General features: G+C 58.9%; 1 protein-coding gene across 1 annotated transcript in view; it reads left to right on the top strand.

Moving 5' to 3' along the window:
• CEMIP (cell migration inducing hyaluronidase 1) overlaps window positions 1-24,232 on the top strand; it is a 56,533-nt gene that overhangs the window by 20,625 nt on the left and 11,676 nt on the right. The window contains exons 11-20 of the mRNA XM_028089433.2: window positions 4,043-4,218; window positions 5,885-6,094; window positions 13,842-14,047; window positions 14,707-14,776; window positions 15,515-15,643; window positions 17,813-17,898; window positions 18,780-18,911; window positions 19,878-19,913; window positions 19,995-20,150; window positions 23,344-23,524. Coding sequence (XP_027945234.1) covers window positions 4,043-4,218; window positions 5,885-6,094; window positions 13,842-14,047; window positions 14,707-14,776; window positions 15,515-15,643; window positions 17,813-17,898; window positions 18,780-18,911; window positions 19,878-19,913; window positions 19,995-20,150; window positions 23,344-23,524 — 1,382 coding nt within the window. The remainder of the gene's footprint in view (window positions 1-4,042; window positions 4,219-5,884; window positions 6,095-13,841; window positions 14,048-14,706; window positions 14,777-15,514; window positions 15,644-17,812; window positions 17,899-18,779; window positions 18,912-19,877; window positions 19,914-19,994; window positions 20,151-23,343; window positions 23,525-24,232) is intronic.

A 24,232-nucleotide genomic window follows, 5' to 3' on the forward strand; every position in this document is an offset into this window, starting at 1 on the left:
AGCTCTCCAGCTCCCAGGCTACCTGTCCCCTGGGTCTCCGCTCTGAGACGATTGGCCCGGACCAGGAACGTGCGAGCTGTGTGGCTGAGACGGCCTGTCCGGGACCCTCCAGCCCGAGCCCGCCACCCCCCCCTTCCCCCGCACCCCGGGCCAGTGGCCCTCCTGGATAATTTGGGACAATCTGGCTGGGCCACATCTGCTCTTCCCTGGTTGGCCCTCATGCACCAGAGCTGCGAGAAGCAAGGGAGGGAGGGAGAATCTGCAGACAGGATGGGGTGCTGGGAAAGCGGGGCATGCGGCTCCCCCGGGGCAGCTGGCTGGGGGGACAGTGGCCTGTGAACGCGGCAGCAGGACAGATCTGTTGGCTGTGGGGTTTCGTAAAGGTCCTGCTACAGGCTCCACAGTGCGGGGAGGAGGCGGTGGGAATTGAGCTCTCAGTCGGCCCCACGCACTCCTGAGAGTGGATCAGTCCCTCCGTCTCCCACACCCCATGTCCCCCCATGGAGCAGCCTGGAGATGTGAGGCAGTGGCAGGAGCCCCGGGCTCCTGTCTTCCCCGGGGACAGCACGGGGGGCACCTGCACCGGCCACTTGGGCCACACCAGTCCCTGCCACGTGCCAGGGGCCGTGTGAAGCTCATTCCCTGGATTAGCGTGGTCAGCAAGCCTGGCTACTTTTGAGACACATGCTAGCAATAGCTCGATTTTATGGAAGGAGAGCCTGAGATCCAGGGAGCGTGAGTGATGTGTGCAGGGACTCACAGCCATCATCTGAGTCGGGATCCAGAGCCACAGCCCCCTGCAGCCTCTCCCCTACCTCTCCCGCCATGTTCGAGGGGACCGTGGGTCCCTGCGGAAGGCCCTCTGGTCAGCGTTCTGCCTATTTGCCCATAGTTTAAGGGGGCACTGATCCCCGAAATGCACTTGCTACGAGGGGCAGCTGGACATCAGGGGATGTGTGCCCGCGTGGGGAGGCCTGGTGTCCTGGCCCTGCCGGCACGGTGGGTACCCCAAGAAGCAAAGGGGGAGGTGGAGGGCGGTGGGGAAGGCCGCACCGGGAAGGAGCCCCAGAAGCAGGGTCTGGAAGGACAAAGCCGTCCGCTGCCCAGACGAGGCAGCCCGGCCGGAGGGGCAGCTAGGCAGAAGCGCTGAGATGTGAAGTAGCAAGGCTCATTCAGGGAGGGCTGGTGCTCTGCTCGAGCTGCAGCAGAAGTGAGTGTGGGGCGATGACGCATAAGCCCACAGAGCCTGGGGTTTTGCCCCGTCGATCCTGCAGGCTGGGAGACGGGAGCTGAGCCCCTCAAAGCTGCACGGGATCTCCTCTCCTGTGGCTTGGGCCGGCAGCACTGAGCCCGCGCTCTCTGCATAAACTCTCCCATCATGTGCTCAAGCCTCGGGGGTCCATCCCTTCGGGAAGTGCGCTCCATGCTGGGCCTCCGGGGAGCCAGCTCCTCAGGCACGTGTCCCTTGCGTTGGCTGGTTCCTGGCCACCGCTGAGCTGCCTCTGGGGCACCAGTCAGCTGGTCTTCCTTCTGCACCCCAGGAACAGTGGGAGGTGGCCTTGCTTAGTTGAGGAAGCCTTTGAAGCTTTACTGGGTGTTGCCTGCTGTCCATCGGGGTGTCCGCTTGTAAGGAAAAGAAGGTCTGCATCCAGCACACTCAGCAGCATGAGGCCAGGCAGACCAGGGGCTTTGTCATCAATTCTCCGTGTATCCATTGCTGGAAGGAGGGCGTTTAAAGCCGGTGAGCCGGGGAGTCTCCTTCCTCACCAGCGATCAGATGCTGCTCTAGGTGCAGCTTTCTGTCCGCCCCCGCCCCCCCCCCCCGGTCTGCGTCGCTCAGAACCCCACGCAAAGCTCTTTGTGCAAGAGACTCTACTCCCCGCCCCTCACCTGCAAGGCTACGTATCTGTGATAGCGACGGCCACAGAGCCAATGGGCAGGAGACCAGCCAGGGATGGAGGGGGAATCTTCCACACGGGCAGCCAGAGGGGATCCTGCATCTGGACCCTAAAACCATGAAACCACGAGGCTCTGTGATCTGAGCCACAAGCCACAGGGGGGTAAGGGAGCCAGCAGTCTGCAGAGCGAACTTGTTTCAAACGCTCCTCCTGGCAATGTCAGACTGTGGACGGAACCAGAGTCTTCACAGCCCTGCCCCCACCTCTGGCGTCCGTGCCTGGCTCTGGCTTCGGAGATCCCTGGGCCTGATAGTAAAGCATAGTGAATAGACTCTCTGTAAAACGAGTTTTCCTAGTACTTTTAAAGCAGGGCTCTGTGGTACACGGAGGAACGGCCCCACAGATGCCCACGGGCTAGTCCTCTGCACGTGAGAATGTCTGCTCGCACGGCAGAAGGGACTTGGTGGGTGCGATTGAGTTAAGGCTCAGGAGATGGGGGATTATCCTGGGTCCCCGGGGTGGGCCTAGTGTCATCACAGGTCCTTAGAGGGGACGCAGCAGGTCAGAGTCCGAGGGGAAGGTGACGTGCGACACAGCTGGTATCGGAGTGAAGTCCGCCCGTTGAGGGAGGAGGAAGGGGCCGTCAGCCAAGGAGCACAGGGGGCTGCTGGAATCTGCAAACGGCCAGGACGGTTCCACCTGGCGCCTCCCGAGGGAACCAGCCCTGCCCCACCCGACTGCTGACCCGGGGCCCCAACCGCCGACCCAGGGCCCCGACCACTGACTCGGGGGCCCTGACCCTGCACTTCTGGCCTTTGAGATGTGAGGCAAGACATTTCTGCTGCTTTAAGCCAGTCAACGGGCGGCAGTTTGTTGTAGCAGCCCTGGGAGCTGGTGGTGATGCCAAAAGGGTATCGTGTCAGCTTTGCCGCATACCAGTTTCACGTCCTGAACTAACAAGCTTCCAGAAACTGCCATCCCCCCGACCCTGCAGAATCCCAAAGCGCAGCCCCCGAGGTCCCACAGCCCCCACAGGATGCATGCCGTGCCTCGTGAAGGAGCGGGCAGGGGTGGTCCCTGTTGGAGCGCGTCTCAGGCCCATCACAACCCCGGCCAGCCGTGCCGTGGGCTGACGCCTGTGTGCCGTCGCTCAAGCCAGGGCCGCAGTGAAAGCCGGGCAGCACCTGCCATGAGGTGCAGGCTGCAAATCCACACGAGAGGTCATGCTCTGGAACCGTGTCCTCGAGCGGAGGAGAAAGCCCCTGCTAGCCAGGTCAGCTCCCCCAGTGACAAGCTGCGTGTAGAAGCAGGCCAAGATCTCTTTATACCACGAAAGACTCTGGGGTTGGTGTGGGGGCGGATTGGGGACCGTGAGGCAGTCCCCAGGTTCCAAGCCCCTGTCCCCCCCGCACCTTCCCTGGGGTGCACCTGCCGTCCGGGGAGAAGGACGGGGCTGGAGGAGAATTAAGTGGATTTGAGCAGACTGAGGGAGCGAGGCAGCTATGGGTCACCGGTTCAGGGACTCGAGTGGCACAAAGGAGACTGACGTTAGCTGCAAGAGTAGCTGAGTTGGGCAGAAAAGGTCTTTTAATAATTTTTTAAGGATAGGCGGTCTGGATGAGTTTGGAAGTAGAACATAAGGAACCCACACGAGGGAAGAAGAGAAGTTACGGAGTCCAGGACCCTAAGACTGTAGAAAGGGATGGGGTCAGGAGTACAAGGGAGAGAGCACCCTGTCCTCGGGGCTGGCCCACCAGGACACAGCCACATTCCAGTCCCAGGGAAGGAGCGAGAGCAGGGGCCGCCCGCGGCTTCCGCTCATCCTGTGACCACACCAGCAGGGAGTCTGGGAAGCGCGGTTCTCCCGGGGAGCATACGTCGAGCTCAAACACAGGAGGCCCCAGTACCAGCAAGCAAAAGGGGGGACCCATACTGGGGGACAAATAGCCATTTCTGCATGGGCTTCAGATGTGAGTCTGCATGGCTGTGAATCCCAGCTCTTCTTTTAGGCCAGGAAAGAAGAGTCTGCGTGGGCTTCCTTCTTCTGTAACATGGGACCAGGGGAGCCCCGGGGACCACCGTGCACACAGGTGGGGTGATACGTAAGCAGCAGTGGATTTCCCACCCACCCCTTTCTGCCCTAGGGAAGCCACTGTACCTGCACATCGGGGAGGAGATAGACGGTGTGGACATGAGGGCTGAGGTCGGGCTGCTGAGCCGGAACATCGTGGTGATGGGGGAGATGGAGGACAGATGTTACCCTTACAACAACCATGTCTGCAACTTCTTCAACTTCGACACCTTCGGGGGCCACATCAAGGTATGGGTCCGCCCGACCAGGAGCATTCTCGCGCTGCCAGCCTGGCAGGGACCCTGGCTGGGGAGGGCACGGGAGCAGGAGGTAGGACAAAGGGCAGGGACCTTCTGGAAGGCGAACCTCTGCTGTCCAGTGTGCTGTTCCGGCTGTTGAGCCCTGGCTGGAAGACAGGAGGGGGCCACCTTGGGGATGGCCGTCCACTCCCCGGCCACACGCCACCCTGGGCTCCCTGCCTCTACGGCTTCCAGCCCCCGTTCCTGCTCTCGCTCCCTTTCTCCAATGCCTCACCCCAGTCATCTCCCAGAAGAGCTGGCATTTCACCCACACAAGTCACGCTTACCATAGACCCATGAATACCCAGACACGCGAGCAGGCAGGGGAGACGAGCTGGACGTCGGAGTGTTTACCAAGAGATGGAGGCAAAGAGGGAGCTGGCTCACGACGGAGTTCTGCCGCCCAGGGAAGAGTGGTGGTCAGCGGTGTGCGGTCAGTGGTCCGCGAGAGCTCCCGGCTTCCTAGCATGGGGCTCACAGGGGAACGCTGTCTGCACCCTGTCTAAAGAGTCGTTACCCAGCATGCTGAACGTCACGACGCCCCAAAGCTGTTCGTGTGGCCGTCGATTTCAATGACTTAGGATCGAAGCCGACAGACTATTGGTGTCTCGGAGTTTTGTGAGGACAGGGCTCTTGAAGCCGCCACTGTGTGCTATCAGGATAAGACTTCCTGGTGCCCTAACTGAAGGAAGGAGCGGAACCTGCGGAGTGCACAGCGGGAGCCCTACTGGCGTTGGGCGGCCCCATATCACATGTGGGCTCCCAGCATCCACAGCCCCTGCTCGCTCAGCAGGGCTCCCTGGTCACCATAGCCTCCAGAAGCACTCGCTCGTGTTCCCGGTCAGGCTCTGGGGGTGAGGGGGGCCAGGGCTTGTGCAGAGACTCATCAGAGAGACCAGAGCCTGTTTCCAATTCTGAGAGCGATCCCTGAGCCTTCAGGGTCCCCTTCCTGCTTTGCCCAAATGAGGCCTCAGGATGCCCCTTCCCGAGTGGCATTCCGCTTGACATGTGCTCTGGGAGGACTGTTAGCATGTCCTTAAGATCTGCCTACTCTAGGAGCAGCTGGCTGAGCCCCACTTCTGACAAGAGTCATTTCCACAGTGTGCTTTTACAGTGGGTTCTTGGAGTGGAGACATCCACGGTGGTGCACACAGAGCACCCCATGGCTCGCCCACGCTACCGGGGTCAGGGGCTGATGGAGAGTCCCAGCTCAGCATCCCCATCCTTCCACCGGGAGGGCCCGCAGACCGTGGGCAGAGCACAGGCTCCTTCTGCCCCTGGATGCCCAGCCTCGGGCCAGCCTCGGGCCAGCATATCTTGGGGTTCCCCCTTCCTTGTGACACTCAGTGACTTAGGAGGGAGGGTGGGAGTGGAGGCCAGCCCCAGCTGTTCCAAGCAGTTCACTGTCTTGGAACATCCGTGAGTTATCCAAAGCGCCTCGGCACCCGGGTGGTGAGAGGGCCAGGGGCCTTAACCCGTCTGCAGGTCATATGTTGGGTTCGCTGCGTGGCCGAGGCAGGGATCAGCGAGGCACTTTGCATGTTTGGGACGCGGCCCCGGCGAGGGGGTCGGGGGCACCTCACACACCCTTCTGACCCTCGCCTCCCCTCTGGCAGTTTGCACTGGGCTTTAAGGCTGTGCACCTGGAGGGCGTGGAGCTGAAGCACATGGGACAGCAGCTGGTGGGGCAGTACCCCATTCACTTCCACCTGGTGGGCGACGTGGACGAGAAGGGAGGCTACAACCCGCCCACGTACGTCCGCGAGCTCTCCATCCACCACACGTTTTCTCGCTGTGTCACCGTGCACGGCTCCAATGGCTTGTTGGTAAGTGCCTCCTTCCCGGGAAAGCGGAGGGCCCGTCACTGCCCCGTCCTCCAGGCCCCTTCCTCCAAACCGTCCGTGCTGGACGGGTGTTTGGATCTGGACATTTCGTCTGGGGCCATTGGGGGTTGAACCATCCTTGGCCTCGAGTTTAGAATGCTGTCAGTTGAGAGCAGAAAGCGAAAACAGGGCAGGTGTGTGTCGTGCCTCTTTGGAGAGATGGGCAGGCCGAGGATCTTTCCATGGCTCTGTGGCAAGACAGATCCGCTAATGCAGACAAGGGCTCTTGCCAGGCTCTGCACCGTTGCCTCAGACTTGCGGTGGCTGCAGGGGCCCTTTGCTCTTGCTGCACCAAGCATCCTCCGGAGCGGACACTGCTGGGAGGAATGGCTTCATTCCAAGGAGGCATATGTGCCAGAGGCTGGTCTGGGTTTGCACAGCTGGTTTTGACACTAAACTGATTGTTATTTAAATAAGAACTAACTTATGGGGCGCCCAGGCGGCTCAGTCACTGGAGCATCAGACTCTTGGTTTTGGCTCAGGTCATGATCTCGGGGTCCTGGGATCGAGCCCCGTGTGGGGCGCCATGCTTAGCAGGAAAACTGCTGGAGATTCTCTCCCCCTCTCCACCCGCCCAGCCCTCTCCCCTCACCTCCCTCCCTGGCACTCTCTCGCTCACGCTCTCCCACTCTCTAAAAAGAAAATAAGTAAATGTACTAAACTTATATTCTCTAGAAACTTTAAAAACCGGATATTATAAGCTGAAGAATCCAGATTGTGTTTTGTTTGGCTTATGAAGTGTTTATAGAAACATTCGATCATCTTTACACTAAACTGATAATTTTACACTAAACCAACCTTTCTTTAAACGGACTGAACTTACATCCTACATGAACTTTAAAGCCAGATGTCACAGACAGGCCTCCTGCATGCGGAACCCAGTGATGGGATGTGTTTTGTTTGGCTTAAATGGTATTTAAAGAAACATCTGAATTAGGTTCCATCATTTAAAAATTAAGTGATTTCACACAGAAATCTGGATTCTTGCCTTCTCTGGGAAAGTGGTCCAAGGTGGCGGGTCAGATCCACACTGCTGCGTGGCACAGGGTGCTGGGGTGGGGGGTGTCCTCTACTTCTTTGCAGACCCACCAAGGGGACAGGGGAGAGTACAGGCCCTGGGGCCTCGTCTGGAAGTGCGCGGGTTCAAGAGCTTGGCCCACAGGCTGTGAGCTGTGGGCTTCGGGCAAATTGTTTGCCATCTGCAAACCTCTGTCATCCTCCTTGACCAAGTGGGGAAATCACAGCAAACACGGGGGGCTGTGAGGTGCAGGTACCCCAAGGGAGCCCCGGGCCTGGCGCCCAGCTCGCCGGCTCACGTGGCAGCACGCTGCCCGGGAACCAGGGCTGATTCTCCATGGCAGGTGGCAGGAGGGTTGTGGCTGGAATGGTTGCTGAACGTGGGCCTGTTTTCTGGCTCAAGGAAGAAGAAAGGAGAATATGTTGTCCTGGAAGCAGAAAGACAGTAAGATTTACGATAAGTGGGAAATGTCGGGAATGCGGTAGCAGACACAGTGTGAGCTCAGGTCCGGGTTTCCATCTGACTTCTGCCACGGACCAGTTGTGGGACGTGGGCTGGTCACTTTCCCTCTCACACCTGCTTCCTCTTCTGTAAAACAGGGAGGACAGCAGTATGTCTCCCACGTGGTTGTTACAAGAAGTGAGCACAAGACGTGGAAAGTGTGGCACACGTGTGGCCCTGAGGGCAGGTGTGGTCTGTTCTGCTTGTCCACACGGTTTGCCAAACGAATGCAACGCAGGGACACAGGGGCGACTGAGCTCGGAACGTGTGGTAAAAAGAACAGTGTAGAATTAGGAAAGATGACAAGCCTGAGTCTGAGGAGCTCTACTTGCTTTAAGCATTCATTCTAAAGTTCTGTGCTTAAATTTAGCTTCAATTCCCCTACGCTTCTTGCTACAGAAGAGAAAGATGTTGATTCCCAGCAGCCGGGTCGGTGTGAGCGGAGGCTGTCCTGCATCTCAGGGCAGTTGTGCACATAACACACACGCATGCACACACACACACGTGCACAGACACGTGTGCACACGCACGTAACACATGCACAGACACGTGCGCACATGTACATAACGCACACGCGCAGACACATGTGCGCATGCACACAACACACACATGCACACATGTGTGCACATACACACAACACACGTGTGCACATGCACATAACACACACGTGCACACACACGCGCACACGTACCGTGGTCACACGGCCGTTCGTGCATTCGGTTTCGTCATGTGTGCGGTGCCTGGCATGACAAGCAGATCTCATGGTTGTTCAGTTAGAATCCAAGAATGAGAAGGGCTTGGCCACGCTGGTTGCAGCACGCCTGAGCCGCGAGCCCGGGCCTTGGCCAGAGGAATGGGCTCCTGCAGGAGCAGCGGGGTGGGAAGCGGCGAGGGGCGCCGGAGGCCATGGGAGCGAGCGGCTCAGAGGGATGCAGGCAGGCAGGGGCTGAGAGCAAGCACGGCCCAGGAGCGGCCCTGCGGAACCCGCTCGTTTGGAGCCGCTAGACGGGCCAGTTGCACCCACACCAGACAGACACTTTTGGAGCCAGAGACTTGGACAGGCTCTCGCAACCAGGGCACCCTGGCAGTCCTGCATGTGCCAAGGCCGTTGTTCTGTCCGGCCCCAAGGGATGCTGGCCATCAGACTGGGAGGGAACACACCTCAGCTCCCTGGGTGCCATCCAGATGCCAGGCAGCCTCGCACAGGGCTGGCCAGGGGGCCAGCTGTAGCCTCATCCCAGTGGACACGTAGGGCTCCAGCCGCACTCGGCTCGGGTCCCTGCTGGACGGCCAGGCTGGTGGGTGAAGGTCTGGAGCTCACAGACCTGTGTGACACCAAACTGGCATGGCTTAGCATCTGGATGAAGCACAGGCCTCGGACTCCCCGAGCCGAAGAAGCAACAGGACAATGGAGTGCATTCCGCGTCCTCCCCCGAGCGCCACAGGCTGGGGGAAGCTGGGGGTTCGGAGAGGCCCGCCCCCGTAAGTGCTGCGCCACGGGGGCAGCAGGGCCGCCCCGGGAGCTGGGCTCCGCATCGCTAGTTGATATTTGCTCCCTTCACTCTGGCTTGAAGGACCTACCAGTGGCCGGGGCTGTAACTGTGTTTGGAAAGATATTTTTAGCTGACGGGATGAAAGGAGGCCAAATATAGAGACTGGATTCTCATTTAGGCTGCAGAGGCCACTCAGTAGCATCGTGGATGCCTTTACCCTCAGGGTGTCCCAGATCTGGACACGCCCGAGACCCCGGACATCCGTCCATGCGTGGGCTTCCCCACCGCCTGCAGACAGACTCCAGTGCCCTCGTCCTCAGAAGACAGCTTCCCCGCCCCCCACCCCGGGCTCCTCCCCATTCTTGGCCACCTGCTCCTGGAAAGGGCAGTCTGGACTTGACATTCCCGCCAACACCTGCTTCTCATTCCCTTCCTAACTGATGAGCACACGGGCCTCTCCACATCTGCTCCCTGAGCCCAGAGGATGCTCTTAGGAACCACCGTGCACACCATGAGCTCCTGCTCAACAAACCCACCGCCCCCTCCTCCCCAGACTCCTTGCTCGCTCAAACTGTGCCTGCAGGCATCCGCAGAGCCGCCAGCTTGGGAGGACAGAGTCAGAGCAAACCTGCGTTCTAACGATCCAAATGTTCGGAGCCTTGGTTTCCCCGCTGCGCAAAGTGGAGGGTGAGGACACAGCCCATTGCCAAGGCTTTGGGGGAGGATGAAGCCAGGAACACACGTGGCCAGCTCAGCATCGGCAGGCCGTATACAGTCACAGGCCCTCTGTGTCCTGTGCTCTGGGTAAGCCTCCCCGCTTCCATGACATGGTAAGGTGTCCCCCCCAACACACACACACAGAGCAGACTCGGGAGCTCGGCAAACGCTGCGTATGTGTTCTCCCTCCTGCCCCGCACCCTCCCCATGCATGCTGACAAAGTCAAGGCCTACGGTAAAACCACACCGAATGCTGATTATCCTAGAGCCCAAGACCCGTTTAACCACAGAGCCCCCTTCACACGACAGAGCAGAGTCGGGAGATGTCTGTCGTGATACCGACACTGGCGGTAGTGTCTTTGAGACCGGGGGGTCCGCACGAGAGCCCCAGGATGCTGGCAGTTGCGGGGTGAAGCCGGCCCTCAGAGGCAGGCTCTCCTGCCCATCCCCTGCAGGCGGGGCGGCGGGGGGGCCTGCGGCGGGCTCCCACTGCCCCTCAGTGTGTGTTTCTGAGCTCTGGGGCAGGACGCAGGGGACCACCTGCCTGTTCTCTACTGGAAACAATGAATCCGTTCCAGAGTTTTCGAGGAAGGTACAAAGACACCAATATGGATTCTGTTTGTTTCCCCCACTCAGTTCCATTTTCAGGGTAAGGAGAGGGGATGAGAGAAGAAAACCCGTCCTTTCCTTCCCCCCCCCCCCCCAGTGCATTGGTGCAAATGCATCCAGCACTCTGTGCGGCTCCGGGGCGGCCCACACCTGGCTGCAGCCCCCCACCGTCCAGCCTCAGGGAGACGCCCATCCCACTGCTTTCTCCTGCCCGTGGCTGCGCCCCCTGGGAGCATATGGCGGGAGCCCAGCTCCCTCTCTCCCCGCCCCAGCTCTGGGAACCATGGGCCAGGAGTCTCTTGGCCCCTTCTCCCGGTTTCTGGAATTCAGAGTCTCACTGGCTTCTTGATTCCTGTAGCTGCGCCTGAGCCCCCGGGAGGAACCCACACGGTGGTGCGTGCTTTCCCCAAAAGCGTCCCAGGCCGGGGCTCCTGCTGGCAGATCGGGGGAGAGACGTGCTGGGGAAGAGGGTGGGCGCAGCACCCATCAGCTCAGGGAACAACTGGAAATGGGCACCAGGCCCCTCTTTCCCTGGCTCCCTTCCTGCTAGCACCTCACCGGGGCTGCCTCCGGGGACTCGGTCCTTCCCGACAGGGGGAGTGTGACCTGGTCCTCTGCCGCCTTTCCCGGCTTCTGTCTGCGCTGTCAAATACTCCTAAGACTGCAAAAATAGGCTCTTTTCTTCAACGGCTCGAAAAACACAAAATAAATGGTAGAAGCCTGGAAATTACAGTTTTTCTTTCAATCTGGTTGTATTTGGGGTCATGCTTCTCCCTAGCAGGAACGGTATAGCCGCCCTAGAAGGCAGAATCGGGCCGGGCCGATTTCTGTTCGTATTTGCTTGTCTTAAGCAGCAGTTTCTTCTTCTTGCCGATGCAGGTTGATCTGCATGGAATGTTCCACTTTATACCTGCTTTCCCAGCTTCGTTTCTAACAGCACCCCTCCTTTGCTCTAAAAAAATGTCCTGGTTCAGACAATAGATTAAAAGGTCGTTTTAGATGAAGCAGTCCCTGAGGGCTGAGAAATTTCCTCCTTCGTAATCTCATGCCTAGACCCCTCCTAACAATAGTTGAAGACTTAAAACAGCCTTTAAGAATGACTTTTAGGACTGACAACCATCAGCAGGGGTGATGTGCAGAAGAAGGAAGGGAAAGATGTGATTTGTGCACGAGAACGGGGCGGGGGCTCCGGGTTAGCGCGCCCAGGGACTTGGCAGCCACCTGCAAACGTGTATTATGTGTCTGGGCGTGCGGCTACAATGTACCGATTTATCTGTCAGTCTTTCTGTCTCAAGCTGTGTCACCGTGTAAATATTCAATTCTGGGAAATGTTCTAAGGCAGAATGATCAGAAACCTAAGAGCCAGATTTTAGAAGGCACCTGTCTCCCAAGGGACACCTGGGCGAGGCCCCAGCAAGTCGGTGGCTGAGCTGAGACTTGAACTTGTATCTTTGGCTCCCCACCCAGCGGCTCCCCCCTCCCTCTACCTCACCGTGCCGTCTCCCCTCCACTCCCTACGCCATCTTCACCCACCCCTGGTGAGAAGGAAGAAATGCAGCACAAAATGAGAGGGCCGGTTTTCCGTTGGGAGTTGTTGACAACAGATTAGCACGCAAGTTATCGAATCGGGTGGTTGGAGAATCGGGTCTCGGCTCTGTCCGGGAGCGGGAGGAAGGCGAAAGGAAATGATACTGTGTTAAGGATTAAACGAGATAATGTCTGTAACAGATCCGACACCCAACAAATACTCGTACTTATTATTCCTTTCGATGGGGGTTTTTCTCTCCAGAGCACACCTCAAGGGTCTCGGATGGAGGGAATTTCTCCCTGGGGTGTTGGTTAGAATGAGAATGTCCCCGATTCATCTTTTATTCACGTGCCTTCAAAGAAGGGCCACGCAGGGTGTGATCGGACAGTGGGGTAAGTGGTGCTTAGGATTTTGGAAGAGCCTTGGGCAGGAGGCCCGGGTCTGAACATGGCTCCACCTCCAGGTTTGTGAGCTTGCTGGGACGCCCCACACCCCTTCTCTGGACGCCAGTGTCCTCCTCTGTAAGTGGCGGCACGGGGCTTGCCCAAGGCCGTCCCTGCCAGTCCTAGCAGCACCGCTTCCTGCCTTCTCCTTCCCTGCTCTTTGTAACCAGCAGTCCTAGCTCACTGGGACGAAAGGAAGCTGCCCCGTCGGATGACCTTGGTGTTTACCGCCCTGCTCAGTGAAGGACTGACTAGCACTCAAGATCACGCCCTTGCCAATGACCGAAGATTAGGGAGGGATGTGGAGGGAACAGAGCTGGCCCGGAACAGGGCCGCCAGTGTGTTTGGATCCTCCCCTTGTGGGGTGAATGGACACAATGAGAAAGCGGGGGTCCCAGCCCTGCCTGCCTTTGAACACATGGGTTGCGCGACCTTGGGCAAATCGCTTAACTTCCTTGAGTCTCATTTTCCTCAGCTCTAACAACAAAACAAAGCAAAAAACCACAACCAAGTGTTCTAGAAATGTGTTAAGACTTCAGCAAGATGAAAAGGACACGAAGGGTCCCGGCTCCGGATGCTTCCAGAGCGTGGCTGCCCGGATGTTGGAGTAGGCAGGCTCTGTCCTCGGAAAGAGTCGGGGGGAGTTGGGCTGTTCACCCTGGATTTGTGCATCCCAACCAGAGGGAACTCTATCACCCCCAAGCCGGGGGGATCTTTGGCAGCGAGTGTCTGAGACATTTTTGGTTGTCCCACCGGGGAGGTGTGCTGCCATGTGGGGAGGGCAGAAGCCTGGGACACCACTAAACACCCCACAAGGCACAGGGACGGACGGGACGGCCCCTTGAAGTGTTGATGGTACTGAAGGGGGAGTTGTTTCAGGATGGGGTCTGGATGTTCCGGGGCCTGGCCTGCTGGTAGGTAGTTAATTGGTGTGGGTCGAACTGATGTTGTAGGGGAACGGGAGCCTCTCTTAGTGGGGACGGCACTCGGCAGTCGGGCCCTAGAGTAGGGGTGCAGATGGGAGATCTCAGTTAAGATCAGTGGGGTGTTTCTCACCATCGTCAGTGGTCTGCTGCGGACAGGCTAACTTTGACGTGGTGAGCATCCTGTCTCTGGGACATTCGAGCGGAAGCGCCATGCCCATTTTGTCAGGGATGTTTGTGGGCCATCTGGCCTCGGGCAGGGAGTCAGGGCTCCGGCCAGAGACCCTGTAAGGACCTTTTAGTTCTGAGACTGATGTGCCAGGGCCCTCTCCAAGCCTGTGGGGTTCCTCGTGGGACCCGGGGTGCCGCCGATGCCGTGTCACGTTTGCTGAATGAATGCATAGGCACAGGAACACCTGGACGCTGGGTGAGAGGTCCCCCGGTCTTGATCCCCGCAGGTCAAGGACGTGGTGGGCTATAACTCCCTGGGCCACTGCTTCTTCACGGAAGATGGGCCAGAGGAACGGAACACCTTCGACCACTGTCTCGGCCTCCTCGTCAAGTCTGGAACCCTCCTCCCCTCCGACCGTGATAGCAAGATGTGCAAGACCATCACGGAAGACTCCTACCCGGGGTACATCCCCAAGCCCAGGCAGGACTGCAAGTGAGTGCTTCCCCCGCCCACTGCTGCTGCCCCCAGCCCCGAGCCGTGAGCCACAGCAGGCCTGTGCCCTGGAGGGTCCCGCGAGCAGGTGCTCACTCACCCGCCCAGCCGGGCCTCTGACCTCCGCACCCTGGGGCTTCTGAGCAGCTTCTGAGGGCTGCCCCCCAGCCCTCAACCACCCACTGCCCTCAGTCTCTCAGCTGGAGTCCACGGAGGGCCTGCTTCTTCACTTGCCCATGGCCATCATCACAGTGCTCCTCTGAGAAGGCGTGGGCTGCCACCTGGGTGCCACAGTGGGTACCTACGGGCACGGGTCGCACTCCCCCACTTGGAGACAGAGACAGAGACAGGACTGCCCGTGTGATCAGTGTTCCCATGCGGGGCCTCTCCCTGAGTAACGGCCCCCTTCCCGGGCCCCGGTGCCTTCGCTCTTTTGTAGAGCCCGGCTCAGACTTCACCCATCAGCTGCCTCCGCCTCATGGACCCACATGCCCCTTTTAAGCTCCAGCACTTTAGGTGCTGAAATGCTCCGCGCTCGCACGAGCAAACTGGGTTTCACAACAAACTGAGGGTTTCTCAAGCCTCTGGTAAGAGGTAAGGGAACCAGCGGCCCATTGGGTGACGCCACGCGATCTCTGTCCCCCCCACCCCACACACAGTGCAGTGTCCACCTTCTGGATGGCCAACCCCAACAACAACCTCATTAACTGTGCAGCCGCGGGGTCTGAGGTGAGCAGAATTGACTCTTCTTTGGCCGGAAGTAAAGGTGGGGGCCGGGGCTGGGCCTGGGACCCGCCAGGTCAGGCTCCGCTGGGGCAAAGGGGTCACATGGACGTGGCTTTCAGTAATGGCCCTGTGCCTTCATCATGTGGGTGATCAAAGCACTTTACTGAAATGACTGATTATTAGATGCAGACGGGTGTGGCTTGGCGCCGTGCCGGGCCCCACCAGCACTGCCAGCTAAAACAGTTTAATTCTTGCACCAACCCTGCGAGGCAGGTACCCATACCTTCCATCTGCTGGGCGGGGAAGCCAAGGCAGGGAGGGAGAATGTTCCCAGGGGCACACAGAGGACTCAGACACGGCGTTCTGTCTACACAGCCTTGCTCTCACCCACTCGTCCCTGCCACTGAGCGCCCGTGGGACCCCAAGCAGGTCAGGTGCTGTCTCTGGGCCTGTTTCCATAGCTGCTAAAGGAAAGGGAAAAGCCGAGAACATCAGGGACTCAAAGCCAGCCATTTGGAGCCCGTGACCAGTAGAGTAGGACCCGATGAAGGGCTGCCACAGTCAGGGTAGACCCCACAAAATGCATTCGCCAGGGCTTTTTACTGCCTCCCGGAGGCGTGTCCAGGGATGGGCGGTGGGGCCCTTTCAGGGCTAGTGCTAGGTCCAGCCCGAGTAGGGCCCCAGCAAGGAGGAGTCTGCGGGGCTGATCTCTGTGGCTCTCCCCTTGTGCCCCCCCAACAGGAGACCGGGTTCTGGTTCATCTTCCACCACGTGCCGACAGGCCCCTCGGTGGGAATGTACTCCCCAGGTTATTCAGAGCACATTCCACTGGGAAAATTCCACCATAACCGAGCACATTCCAACTACCGGGTAAGTCTTTCCAGACTCCGTCCCCCTGGGCCAGCCTGTTGGTCCTCCTTCTTGGACCTGCAGATCATTAGAGCCGGGACAGCCTCCTGGCTACCGGCGGCAGCCGCCGCATTCCTAGCGCCTGTCTGCAAGAAAACCAAGCAGCCTTTCTCCTCGGCTCCTGCCCATTCTTAGCAAGAATGTCCCGTGGCTGTTCCTGCCTTGGCATCTGGTCGGAGCCAGAAGGAGAAGCAAGGTGCGCCTTAGCCCAGCCTGGTAGCAGGGCGGCATCTCCTGGCGGCCGCTGAGCTGGGCACAGGAGTTTCATCTGACAGTTCCCTTGGTGGGGTGGGCGCAGTGTTGACCGTGAAGGCTTAGCCTGGCCTGTAAGCTAGAGAAAATCAGGAGGCCGTTCTGAAGGAGGTGGAGGCAGCATGAGCATCCTCCCCTCTGATCCCTTTGTTTCGTTCCTGGGAAGTGGGGTGCTCCACCCCTGCAGAGCCAAGAGGGCAGGTGGAAAACAGAAGCCCCTCCGTCCAGTGCCACGCTAGGTGCTGGGGACTCCAGGTGAGCCAAGGACGCCCAGCCAGGACTGTAGCTAGGCCGGAGCCATGGGACGCGGAGCTGGGGAGCCAGGCTGAGACCAGAGGTGCCGCTGGGGGGGGCAGAGGTGGCCTTGGGGGCGCTGGCGCAGTGCCCAGGGCCCAGAGCGTCCAGGCTGATCTTCTGGTCCAGTCCCTGATGGGACAGATGAGGAAGCTGGAGAGGAACGGATACATGAGGATTTAAAGAAAAAAGCTCAAGCAGGGGGAAGACTGAAGAAGAGAAATCCTCTCTGACCCGGCCCTGCGCACACCTGTGTGGGGCGGGAGAGGGGCCTGTGGGGGGGGGGACGCCAGGCAGCACCATGTCCCAGAGGCCGAGCAGGAAGGGTCTCTCGGGGCAGAGGGTAGACACGAGGAAGAGCGGTGTCCCCTTGACAGAGAGGGGTTTCTGAGGCTGTTGTGGGCCGTATAAGAGCAGTGTAGAGGTGCGGGGCGGGGGGGCGGGGGGGTGGCAGCCGAGCAGTGGACAGGCTGTGTTGGCTGCTTGTCAGGACCCCTTCCTCGAGAAGCCTTCTCCTGAGCTGGGAGCTGGGCCAGGGAGTGCCTGGATTGGAGGTAGTGCCTGGATGGGAGACCTTAAAAGAAGGGGGCCGTATGCGGGACAGGATGTAGGCAGGGACTCACGGGCACGGGTGGAGGGATGGGCGGGGTGAGGCGGGAGCGAGCAAGAACCCTGAGCTGCACTGATTGGATGGAGCCCTGGGCTTGGTGCCCGCCCCCCAGCTCCCCATGAGCCCCGCCCCTGCGCCCAGTGGGTGAAGGTCCTGTCTGGGGTTAGGGTCCTGGTCTGGGGCGATCGTCTGGGGCCAGCACGGAGCCTCCCGAGTCCCCTGAAATCAGTGTTCTTAGCCCGTCTTAACGGAGGCCACAGCTGGGGCTTGGGGGCCGAAGGTCATGGCCGGTGAGCAAGCAGCTGGGGATCTAGCCCCTCATCTTCCAAACCACATCACCCGACTTAAGAACACACTAGTCAGAGTGGCCTCTGCTTACTGGAGAAGGGAGCCTGGGTCTGGGCCTTCCCGGGAGGCCGAGAGTCCCCTCACTGGGAGGCCCTGACTCCCATGCGGGCGCCCAAGGCTGACCACGTAAACACCTTCAGAGCCAAACAGGAATGTGAGGTTCTGCCCTCGAGTCAGGCAGGAGCCCAGGCAGGACTGTGGGAGGATCCCAGACCCCCGCCCCGGGGTGGAGACGAGATAGAAGTTCAGCAGTTCCTCCAAGTCACTGCAGACACATTTCCCTCGCCCTTGATGTGGGGTCCAGGCTTATAACTGCCCAGAGCAAGGCGAGTTCTGGGCACAGACTTAGCTGCATGGCCCTAGACAAGGCGCGTAACCCTCCAGACGTCAGCTTCGTCATACACGCCTCCGGGAGCACACCTTATTCCAGATTCGCTCTGAGCAATGCAGCGCAATACAGGCTCCCCACCTCCCTCACTGCAGACCCCTCACCTCCGTTAACGCGTCCTGACAGCACAGCTGGTTTCACTGGAGCGTGTAAGAGTGTGCGGGGAGGCTGGGCATGAGGAGGTGCCTGCAGCCTGGGAGTGGAAGGGACCGTGTCCCTGACTGTGCCCTCCCCACAGGCTGGCATGATCATAGACAACGGAGTCAAGACTACTGAGGCCTCCGCCAAGGACAGGCGGCCCTTCCTCTCCATCATCTCTGCCAGGTAGTCACCCCCTGGGAAGGCACACACTCCCTGCTGACCTCCTGACCCACCGCCATCCTCTTCGTTCACTCATTCATTCACTCATTCATTCATCAAATATGTAGGGAGCACTTTCTACATCCTGGACATGGAGCTAGCTGCTGGGGTAACGTGGTGAAAATCTGAGCAGGGCAGAGTCTGCATTAGGGCTTAGGCTGCAGCAGCTGCAGGGAAATAGAAATCTCTAGAGGTTCCTGGATCCCTCAGCAAAAGCCAGTACCTGGTACGTCGGCAGGTTGGGCTGGGATCTAAAAGGGGAAGGGAGAAGTCAGGGAGAACTGCACCGTCGGGTTCGTGGGAAGGGACAGAGCTCAGCCGGAGGCCAGGGGCCACTTTCCGAAGGTGCTGTCAAAACCTCAAGGTTATTAGACAGCCCAGTGCCCTTGAAAGAGGCCGAGGTGCTTGGCTAGCCTCAGCAGTGAGTGGCACTGGAGGCGTGACACCGTGGCTGGAGGGCGTGTGCTGGTCTGGACACCACTGAGCCCCGCTCAGCGCTCCGCTTCGGAGCCCATGGGCTGGAGCCCAGAGCAGGCGTGAGGCCCAGGGTCCCCCAAGTCAGCGGGGGGCTGGGCATCTCAGGGCCTCCTTCCCAGCCCCAGGGGCTGCATGGCACGCCGGGATTGGGCCCGGCTGGCTAGACTTCCCTCTGCGCCATGACCTGCCTCGGCCCGCGGGGGGCGGGGGCTCCTGGGCCCGCGGGGGGGTGGGCTCTGGAGGAGAGACCCTCGCTTCCGTGCGGGCGCCCAGGCAACATGAGCCGGCTGCTGGGTGGGGAGGAGCTCACGGCCAGAAGGGGGTCCGTCCAGGACTGCCACCTGTGCCCTCCCCACGGTGCCTTCCAGGTACAGCCCGCACCAGGATGCCGACCCGCTGAAACCCCGGGAGCCCGCCATCATCAGACATTTCACTGCCTATAAGAACCAGGACCATGGGGCCTGGCTGCGCGGCGGGGACGTGTGGCTGGACAGCTGTCGGTGTGAAGAGCCGTGGGGTCTCGGACAGGGAGGGGGTGGTGCCCCCCCCCCCACGGGGGGAGAGGAGAGCAGGGCAGGGAGGAAGCAGACGCACAGACCCTTGGCCTTCTGGTCCCCCCCCAGGCAGAGGCATATGCCCCCCCAGCCAGCAGTGACCCCCCCAAGACCCCCTAAAACAGCATACGCAGGTGCTCTGGGTCATCAAACAGTCCCTGGGTGAGGCTCTCTCAGCCACAGAGCCAGTCAGTGAAAGGAGGAAAGAAGGAGGAAGCCAGCATGTTCTGGGCACCTGCTGTGCACTGAATCCTTGGTGGTCTTTGTTACTGTGCTTCTTGAAGGTACAAATTATCACCTCCATTTTGGAGAGGGTAAACTGAGGCTGAGTCTAGTGACCTTCCCAGAAGGTCACACAACGAGTAAGTGGTTGAACAGGGGCTTGAAATTGCAACTCACTGGACTCCAAAGCATGGCCACAGTGTAATTGTGACCGTGGGTCTTGCCCTTCCCAGTAGCTGCCTGACCACTGGGAAATTGGAATCCGTCTGTCCTTCTTGCTGTGGCTGAAATGGGAGTGGGGATGGCTGGGGGGGGGAGGGGGCGGAATGGAACCGTATGCACGTAGCCTGTCTTTACCTGGTGCGGGACTCAAGAGTGGCCAGGTCCTCCCAGATCCAACCTCGCACCTAGCCCTGGAGTCGTGGGCAGGGACGGGTGGCAGAGGGAGGCTCACGGAGCCTGGGGTGCGTGCTGCTGATGCAACGTGGCCCCAAACGCTGAGCGCATGTTTGCAAGCAGACACTGAGTGGGAGAACCCACAGCGCCTGCAGCAGACCCCGTGCTAGGTAAAGCCTGCCTCCCCACACAGCGTCCACTGAGTGATGCCAGGGGCAGGGAAGGGTCCTTCCCTCTGCAGCTCCCCTGCGTGGGGAGTGAGAGCAGGCTCTGACCATCCACTCTTGTCCCCAGGTTTGCTGACAATGGCATCGGCCTGACCCTGGCCAGGTAAGGGCAACCGTCGTTGTGCTGGGCGCTCTGTGGGAAGCCGGCTCTGGACAGCTCACCCCAGACATCTTCCCCTTACAGTGGTGGGACCTTCCCCTATGATGATGGCTCCAAGCAGGAGATAAAGAACAGCCTGTTTGTTGGCGAGAGTGGCAACGTGGGGACAGAGACGATGGACAACAGGATCTGGGGCCCCGGCGGCCTGGACCACAGGGGGAGGACCCTCCCCATAGGCCAGTAGGTTTGCAGCCGTGGCAGCTTCCTTGTTCCGTCGGTGGAGGGAATGACGCTCGCGTGTGATTTCCACCTGCTGGCTGTGAATTCCTCTGTTACCGGTCAGAGAAATCACTGAATCTAAAGATGTTAGCCAGCAGTGGGGTGAAATCGAGAACAGCAGAGAGAAATTAAAAAAAAAAAAATGAACCAGTGTTAGAGACCAGTCCACAGGGCCGCATGATGATCGGAATGCAGTGTGGGGTTCTGGGGCCACGTCAGTGGCAGTTCAGTGTCTGGGCTCAGCGACCACAGCTCCTTCCTCCTCTGACAGCGCATTACCCCCGCTTCTGAGGATGGCGGACAGACAGACTCAGGCCAATGAGGATAACCAGGAGGACGACAGAACCCGGTGCCATGTGGCACGCAGACGGGGAGCTGCAGTCAGGAGAAGGGAGCATATTCAGGAGAACAGCACGGGAGGTGTTGTCACGCATCCTCGGGGCTGCCAGGCACATTCAAGACAAAACTCATTCCCCACGAGCCCTAGGGGTTCGAGTGAGTGTAGTGCAGGAAGGAACTTCCGCTGGTCGTGCTTGTTCATCCACAGAATCGTAGGGCTGTATGGAGGGGTCGTGGGCTCTCTGCTGCAGGTGGAGTTCAAGGCAGGGGGTGGGGTGGGGAGACAACAGGTGGTCGGAGCAGGGGGTGACCTGGAGGGTTGACCCGCTCGTAGAGGAAAGGGACTCAGTCAGTTCCTCAGAGAGCCTTGTGGCGGGGGGCGGGGGGGGGGTTCCGAGAGAGGACATATCTCCCCCGTCTGATGGTGATTCTGCTCCAACGTGAATCTGAACCAGACAGCAAGGCCCTGAGCCGGCCAGCAGTGCAGGGAGACCTGCTCTCTGAGTGCTGAGTGTTCCCCGGGCGTCTTCCCTTTCTCCAGGGAAATGTAATCCCTGCCTCTATGGGCAGGACACGGCCTGAAGCTCCCACCACAGTGATGTGGGCTTTGCAAGGATTTTGTAGACAGAATCCTAGCCTCCGCTGGCACAAGCCATCAGGAAGCCCTTGTTTTCGTCTGGCCTAAGTGCTGCGCCCGTCCCTTTGGGTCATTTTTATGAGCAACTCTGCATCTGCATATTTGGGGTTGCTTTGCTGAGGGTTACCAGCTTCCCAGGGCCAGAATGTTCTGATGACGTCCAGGGGCGAGTTTGTTTATGGAGGCCTGACGGTTCTGCCAAAGCAGGCAGGTTCCTCACCCCGTGTTCGTGAGTGGGGACTCCTTGGCCCCGGTGATCCGTCCTGAACAGGCCTAGGCTGGGCTCAGAGGAAAATGAGTCTACACTCTATGTACACAGCTAGTAAGGGTGAGTGGTCTCCAGAGTGCCTGAAATGGAGGCGCCCCACGAGAACTAGGGTTTGAGGCGCTGATGCTAATTGATTCCATCTACAGATGCAGAAATGCGGGAAGTCCTTGGTGTCCACTGAAGGCGCAGGCCAAGACTGGTGTGATTAGGGCTTTCCTCGGGGAACCGCATCTGGGCAGGGGGGCCCAAGGTGGAGGATGGGGGACTGCGGAGTATGGCCTGTCCCTGGGGACAGACCCTCTCCTGTGTTCATTCCCCTCCTGCTGCCCTTCCTCCTTCACGTCAGCTGTGGGAGGAGGGGGCCCGGCCCGGAGGCAGTAAAGGCATACCAACTGGGCTTGAAGAATGAGCGAGCCTAGATTTGGGGCCACCAGGAAGCCTAGCCAACCCCTCTCAAGGCTTGTTTGGGAGTCGGAGGCAGATGAGGGGTGTCTCTGAGCCCCTGCCCTCTGCTGGGCCAAGTGGCCCATTCTCCAGTCCCTTCTATCCCTCCGCCTCTGAGCGTGTGGCCTCCCCCCATCCCTTCCCTGAGGCCTGGTGATCAAGGCCTTCCTGGGGTCCTCTGGCAGCCCACACTCTTGCCCCCCCAGGGGGGGCCTGCCTCTCTTCGAGGGATGCTCAGAAGCTTATGCACCGTTATCTTACCACATAATGGTCACCTTCCATTCTGTCCCAGACCCCAGAGACTTGCAATCGAAAGGCTTACTCAGACAAAACTCGGTTGGGTTTTAATCTGATTAAATTTTTATGGCAACTGAGACAAAGGCGATAATGACTAATGGCTCTAGTCTCCTAAGGGACATAATACTACCATTCTGTAGCAATATTTACAGTATTTACCCAATGACTCTTCACAGAATGGAAAAATTGGGGGAAGTACTTGAATAGAGGGCAATTCCCCAAACCCCAAACCAGCAACTAAACAGATATCCATCCATCCATCCATCCATCCATCCATCCATCCTTCCTTCCATCCATCCATCCACCCATCCATCCACCCATCCATCCATCCTTCCTTCCATCCATCCATCCATCCATCCATCCATCCATCCATCCACCCATCCATCCATCCTTCCTTCCATCCATCCATCCATCCACCCACCCATCCATCCATCCATCCATCCATCCATCCATCCATCCACCCATCCACCCACCCATCCACCCACCCATCCATCCATCCATCCACCCATCCATCCATCCATCCACCCATCCATCCATCCATCCATCCTTCCATCCATCCATCCATCCATCCATCCACCCATCCATCCATCCATCCTTCCATCCATCCATCCATCCATCCATCCATCCATCCATCCATCCACCCATCCATCCATCCTTCCTTCCATCCATCCATCCATCCATCCACCCATCCATCCATCCATCCACCCATCCATCCATCCATCCTTCCATCCATCCATCCATCCATCCATCCATCCACCCATCCATCCATCCATCCTTCCATCCATCCATCCATCCATCCATCCATCCATCCATCCTTCCTTCCATCCATCCATCCATCCTTCCTTCCATCCATCCATCCACCCATCCATCCACCCATCCACCCATCCATCCATCCATCCTTCCATCCATCCATCCATCCATCCATCCATCCATCCATCCATCCAATAAGTCATCTGACAATCATTTATTGACATTTACTCTATCTGTAAATGTTATCTCAGTGAATTAATTAATGAATCAATAATGCCCAGCAGCGAGGGGTTGCTGGAGGTGGGGATCAGGAATGGTTTACCCAGGAAGTCTCTGTTTTCATCCACCTTGGAGGGTGCAGACAACTCCATGGCATAACATGGCGATCAGCCTGACATCGGACTTCCTTAACTCCATAGGAATTTTCCGATCCGAGGAATTCAGTTCTATGATGGCCCCATCAACATCCAGAACTGCACTTTCCGCAAGTTTGCGGCCTTGGAGGGTCGGCACACCAGTGCCCTGGCCTTCCGGCTGAACAACGCTTGGCAGAGCTGCCCTCATAACAACGTGACCAACATTGCCTTTGAGGACGTCCCGGTGAGTGAGGTGCTGGGGCAGGCTCCCAGCAAATCCAGACTCTGGGCGGTGATTCACAAGTCCCCCAGGGCTGGAGTTTGAGCTGTTGCCACCACCACAGGGAATGAACAACTTCCTCCAAGCAGGCTGGGCCACATCCCAGCCTGTCGGCATCCAGACTGGAAAAGTACAAGTGTAGGTTGCCCCACAGGTCAAGTCTGGCTACGTAAATGCCCGCTTGCCCTCACCCTGCTCCAACCCCCTAGAGCCTCTGCAGGGGCTCCTGCCAGACTCAAGGGCCTGAGATTGTTCCTCCAAGGGCCTTGGTTTTGACCTCCTGAGTCTCGTGACAGGGCCACCTGAGTGGGTACAATTAATCTAAAATCCCAGGGTTTCCAAGGCCCTCTTTGCTAAAGGTGCTCTGCTCATCTCTCCCGGAGAGTGAACGGGGTCCCCCCGGACACAGACAGGTGCCGGCAAGGAGCTGCGGTGAGGAGAGCAGGACAGAGGGTTGCCCCTTGGGGCTGGGCAGGGCCAGACGGCCTGGGGCATTTACTCTGGGTTACGGACCTCCCAGAACTTTCTCTTCCTCCCCCTGGTCCTCCTCTGGGCCTGCCCTTGGCCTGTCTGCCCAGCACTGGTGGGCCGAGGGGAAGGAGTGAAACTTGTTACTTCATTTCTTTACTCAGGCCACTGAGGCCTGCGAGAGGTCAGTCTTGGAGACCTCCA

Source organism: Eumetopias jubatus, unplaced genomic scaffold (assembly GCF_037043125.1).
Source record: "Eumetopias jubatus isolate StellerSeaLion01/CBP00866 unplaced genomic scaffold, mEumJub1_p1.0 scaffold_7, whole genome shotgun sequence".
Classification (NCBI taxonomy): Eukaryota; Metazoa; Chordata; class Mammalia; order Carnivora; family Otariidae; genus Eumetopias; species Eumetopias jubatus.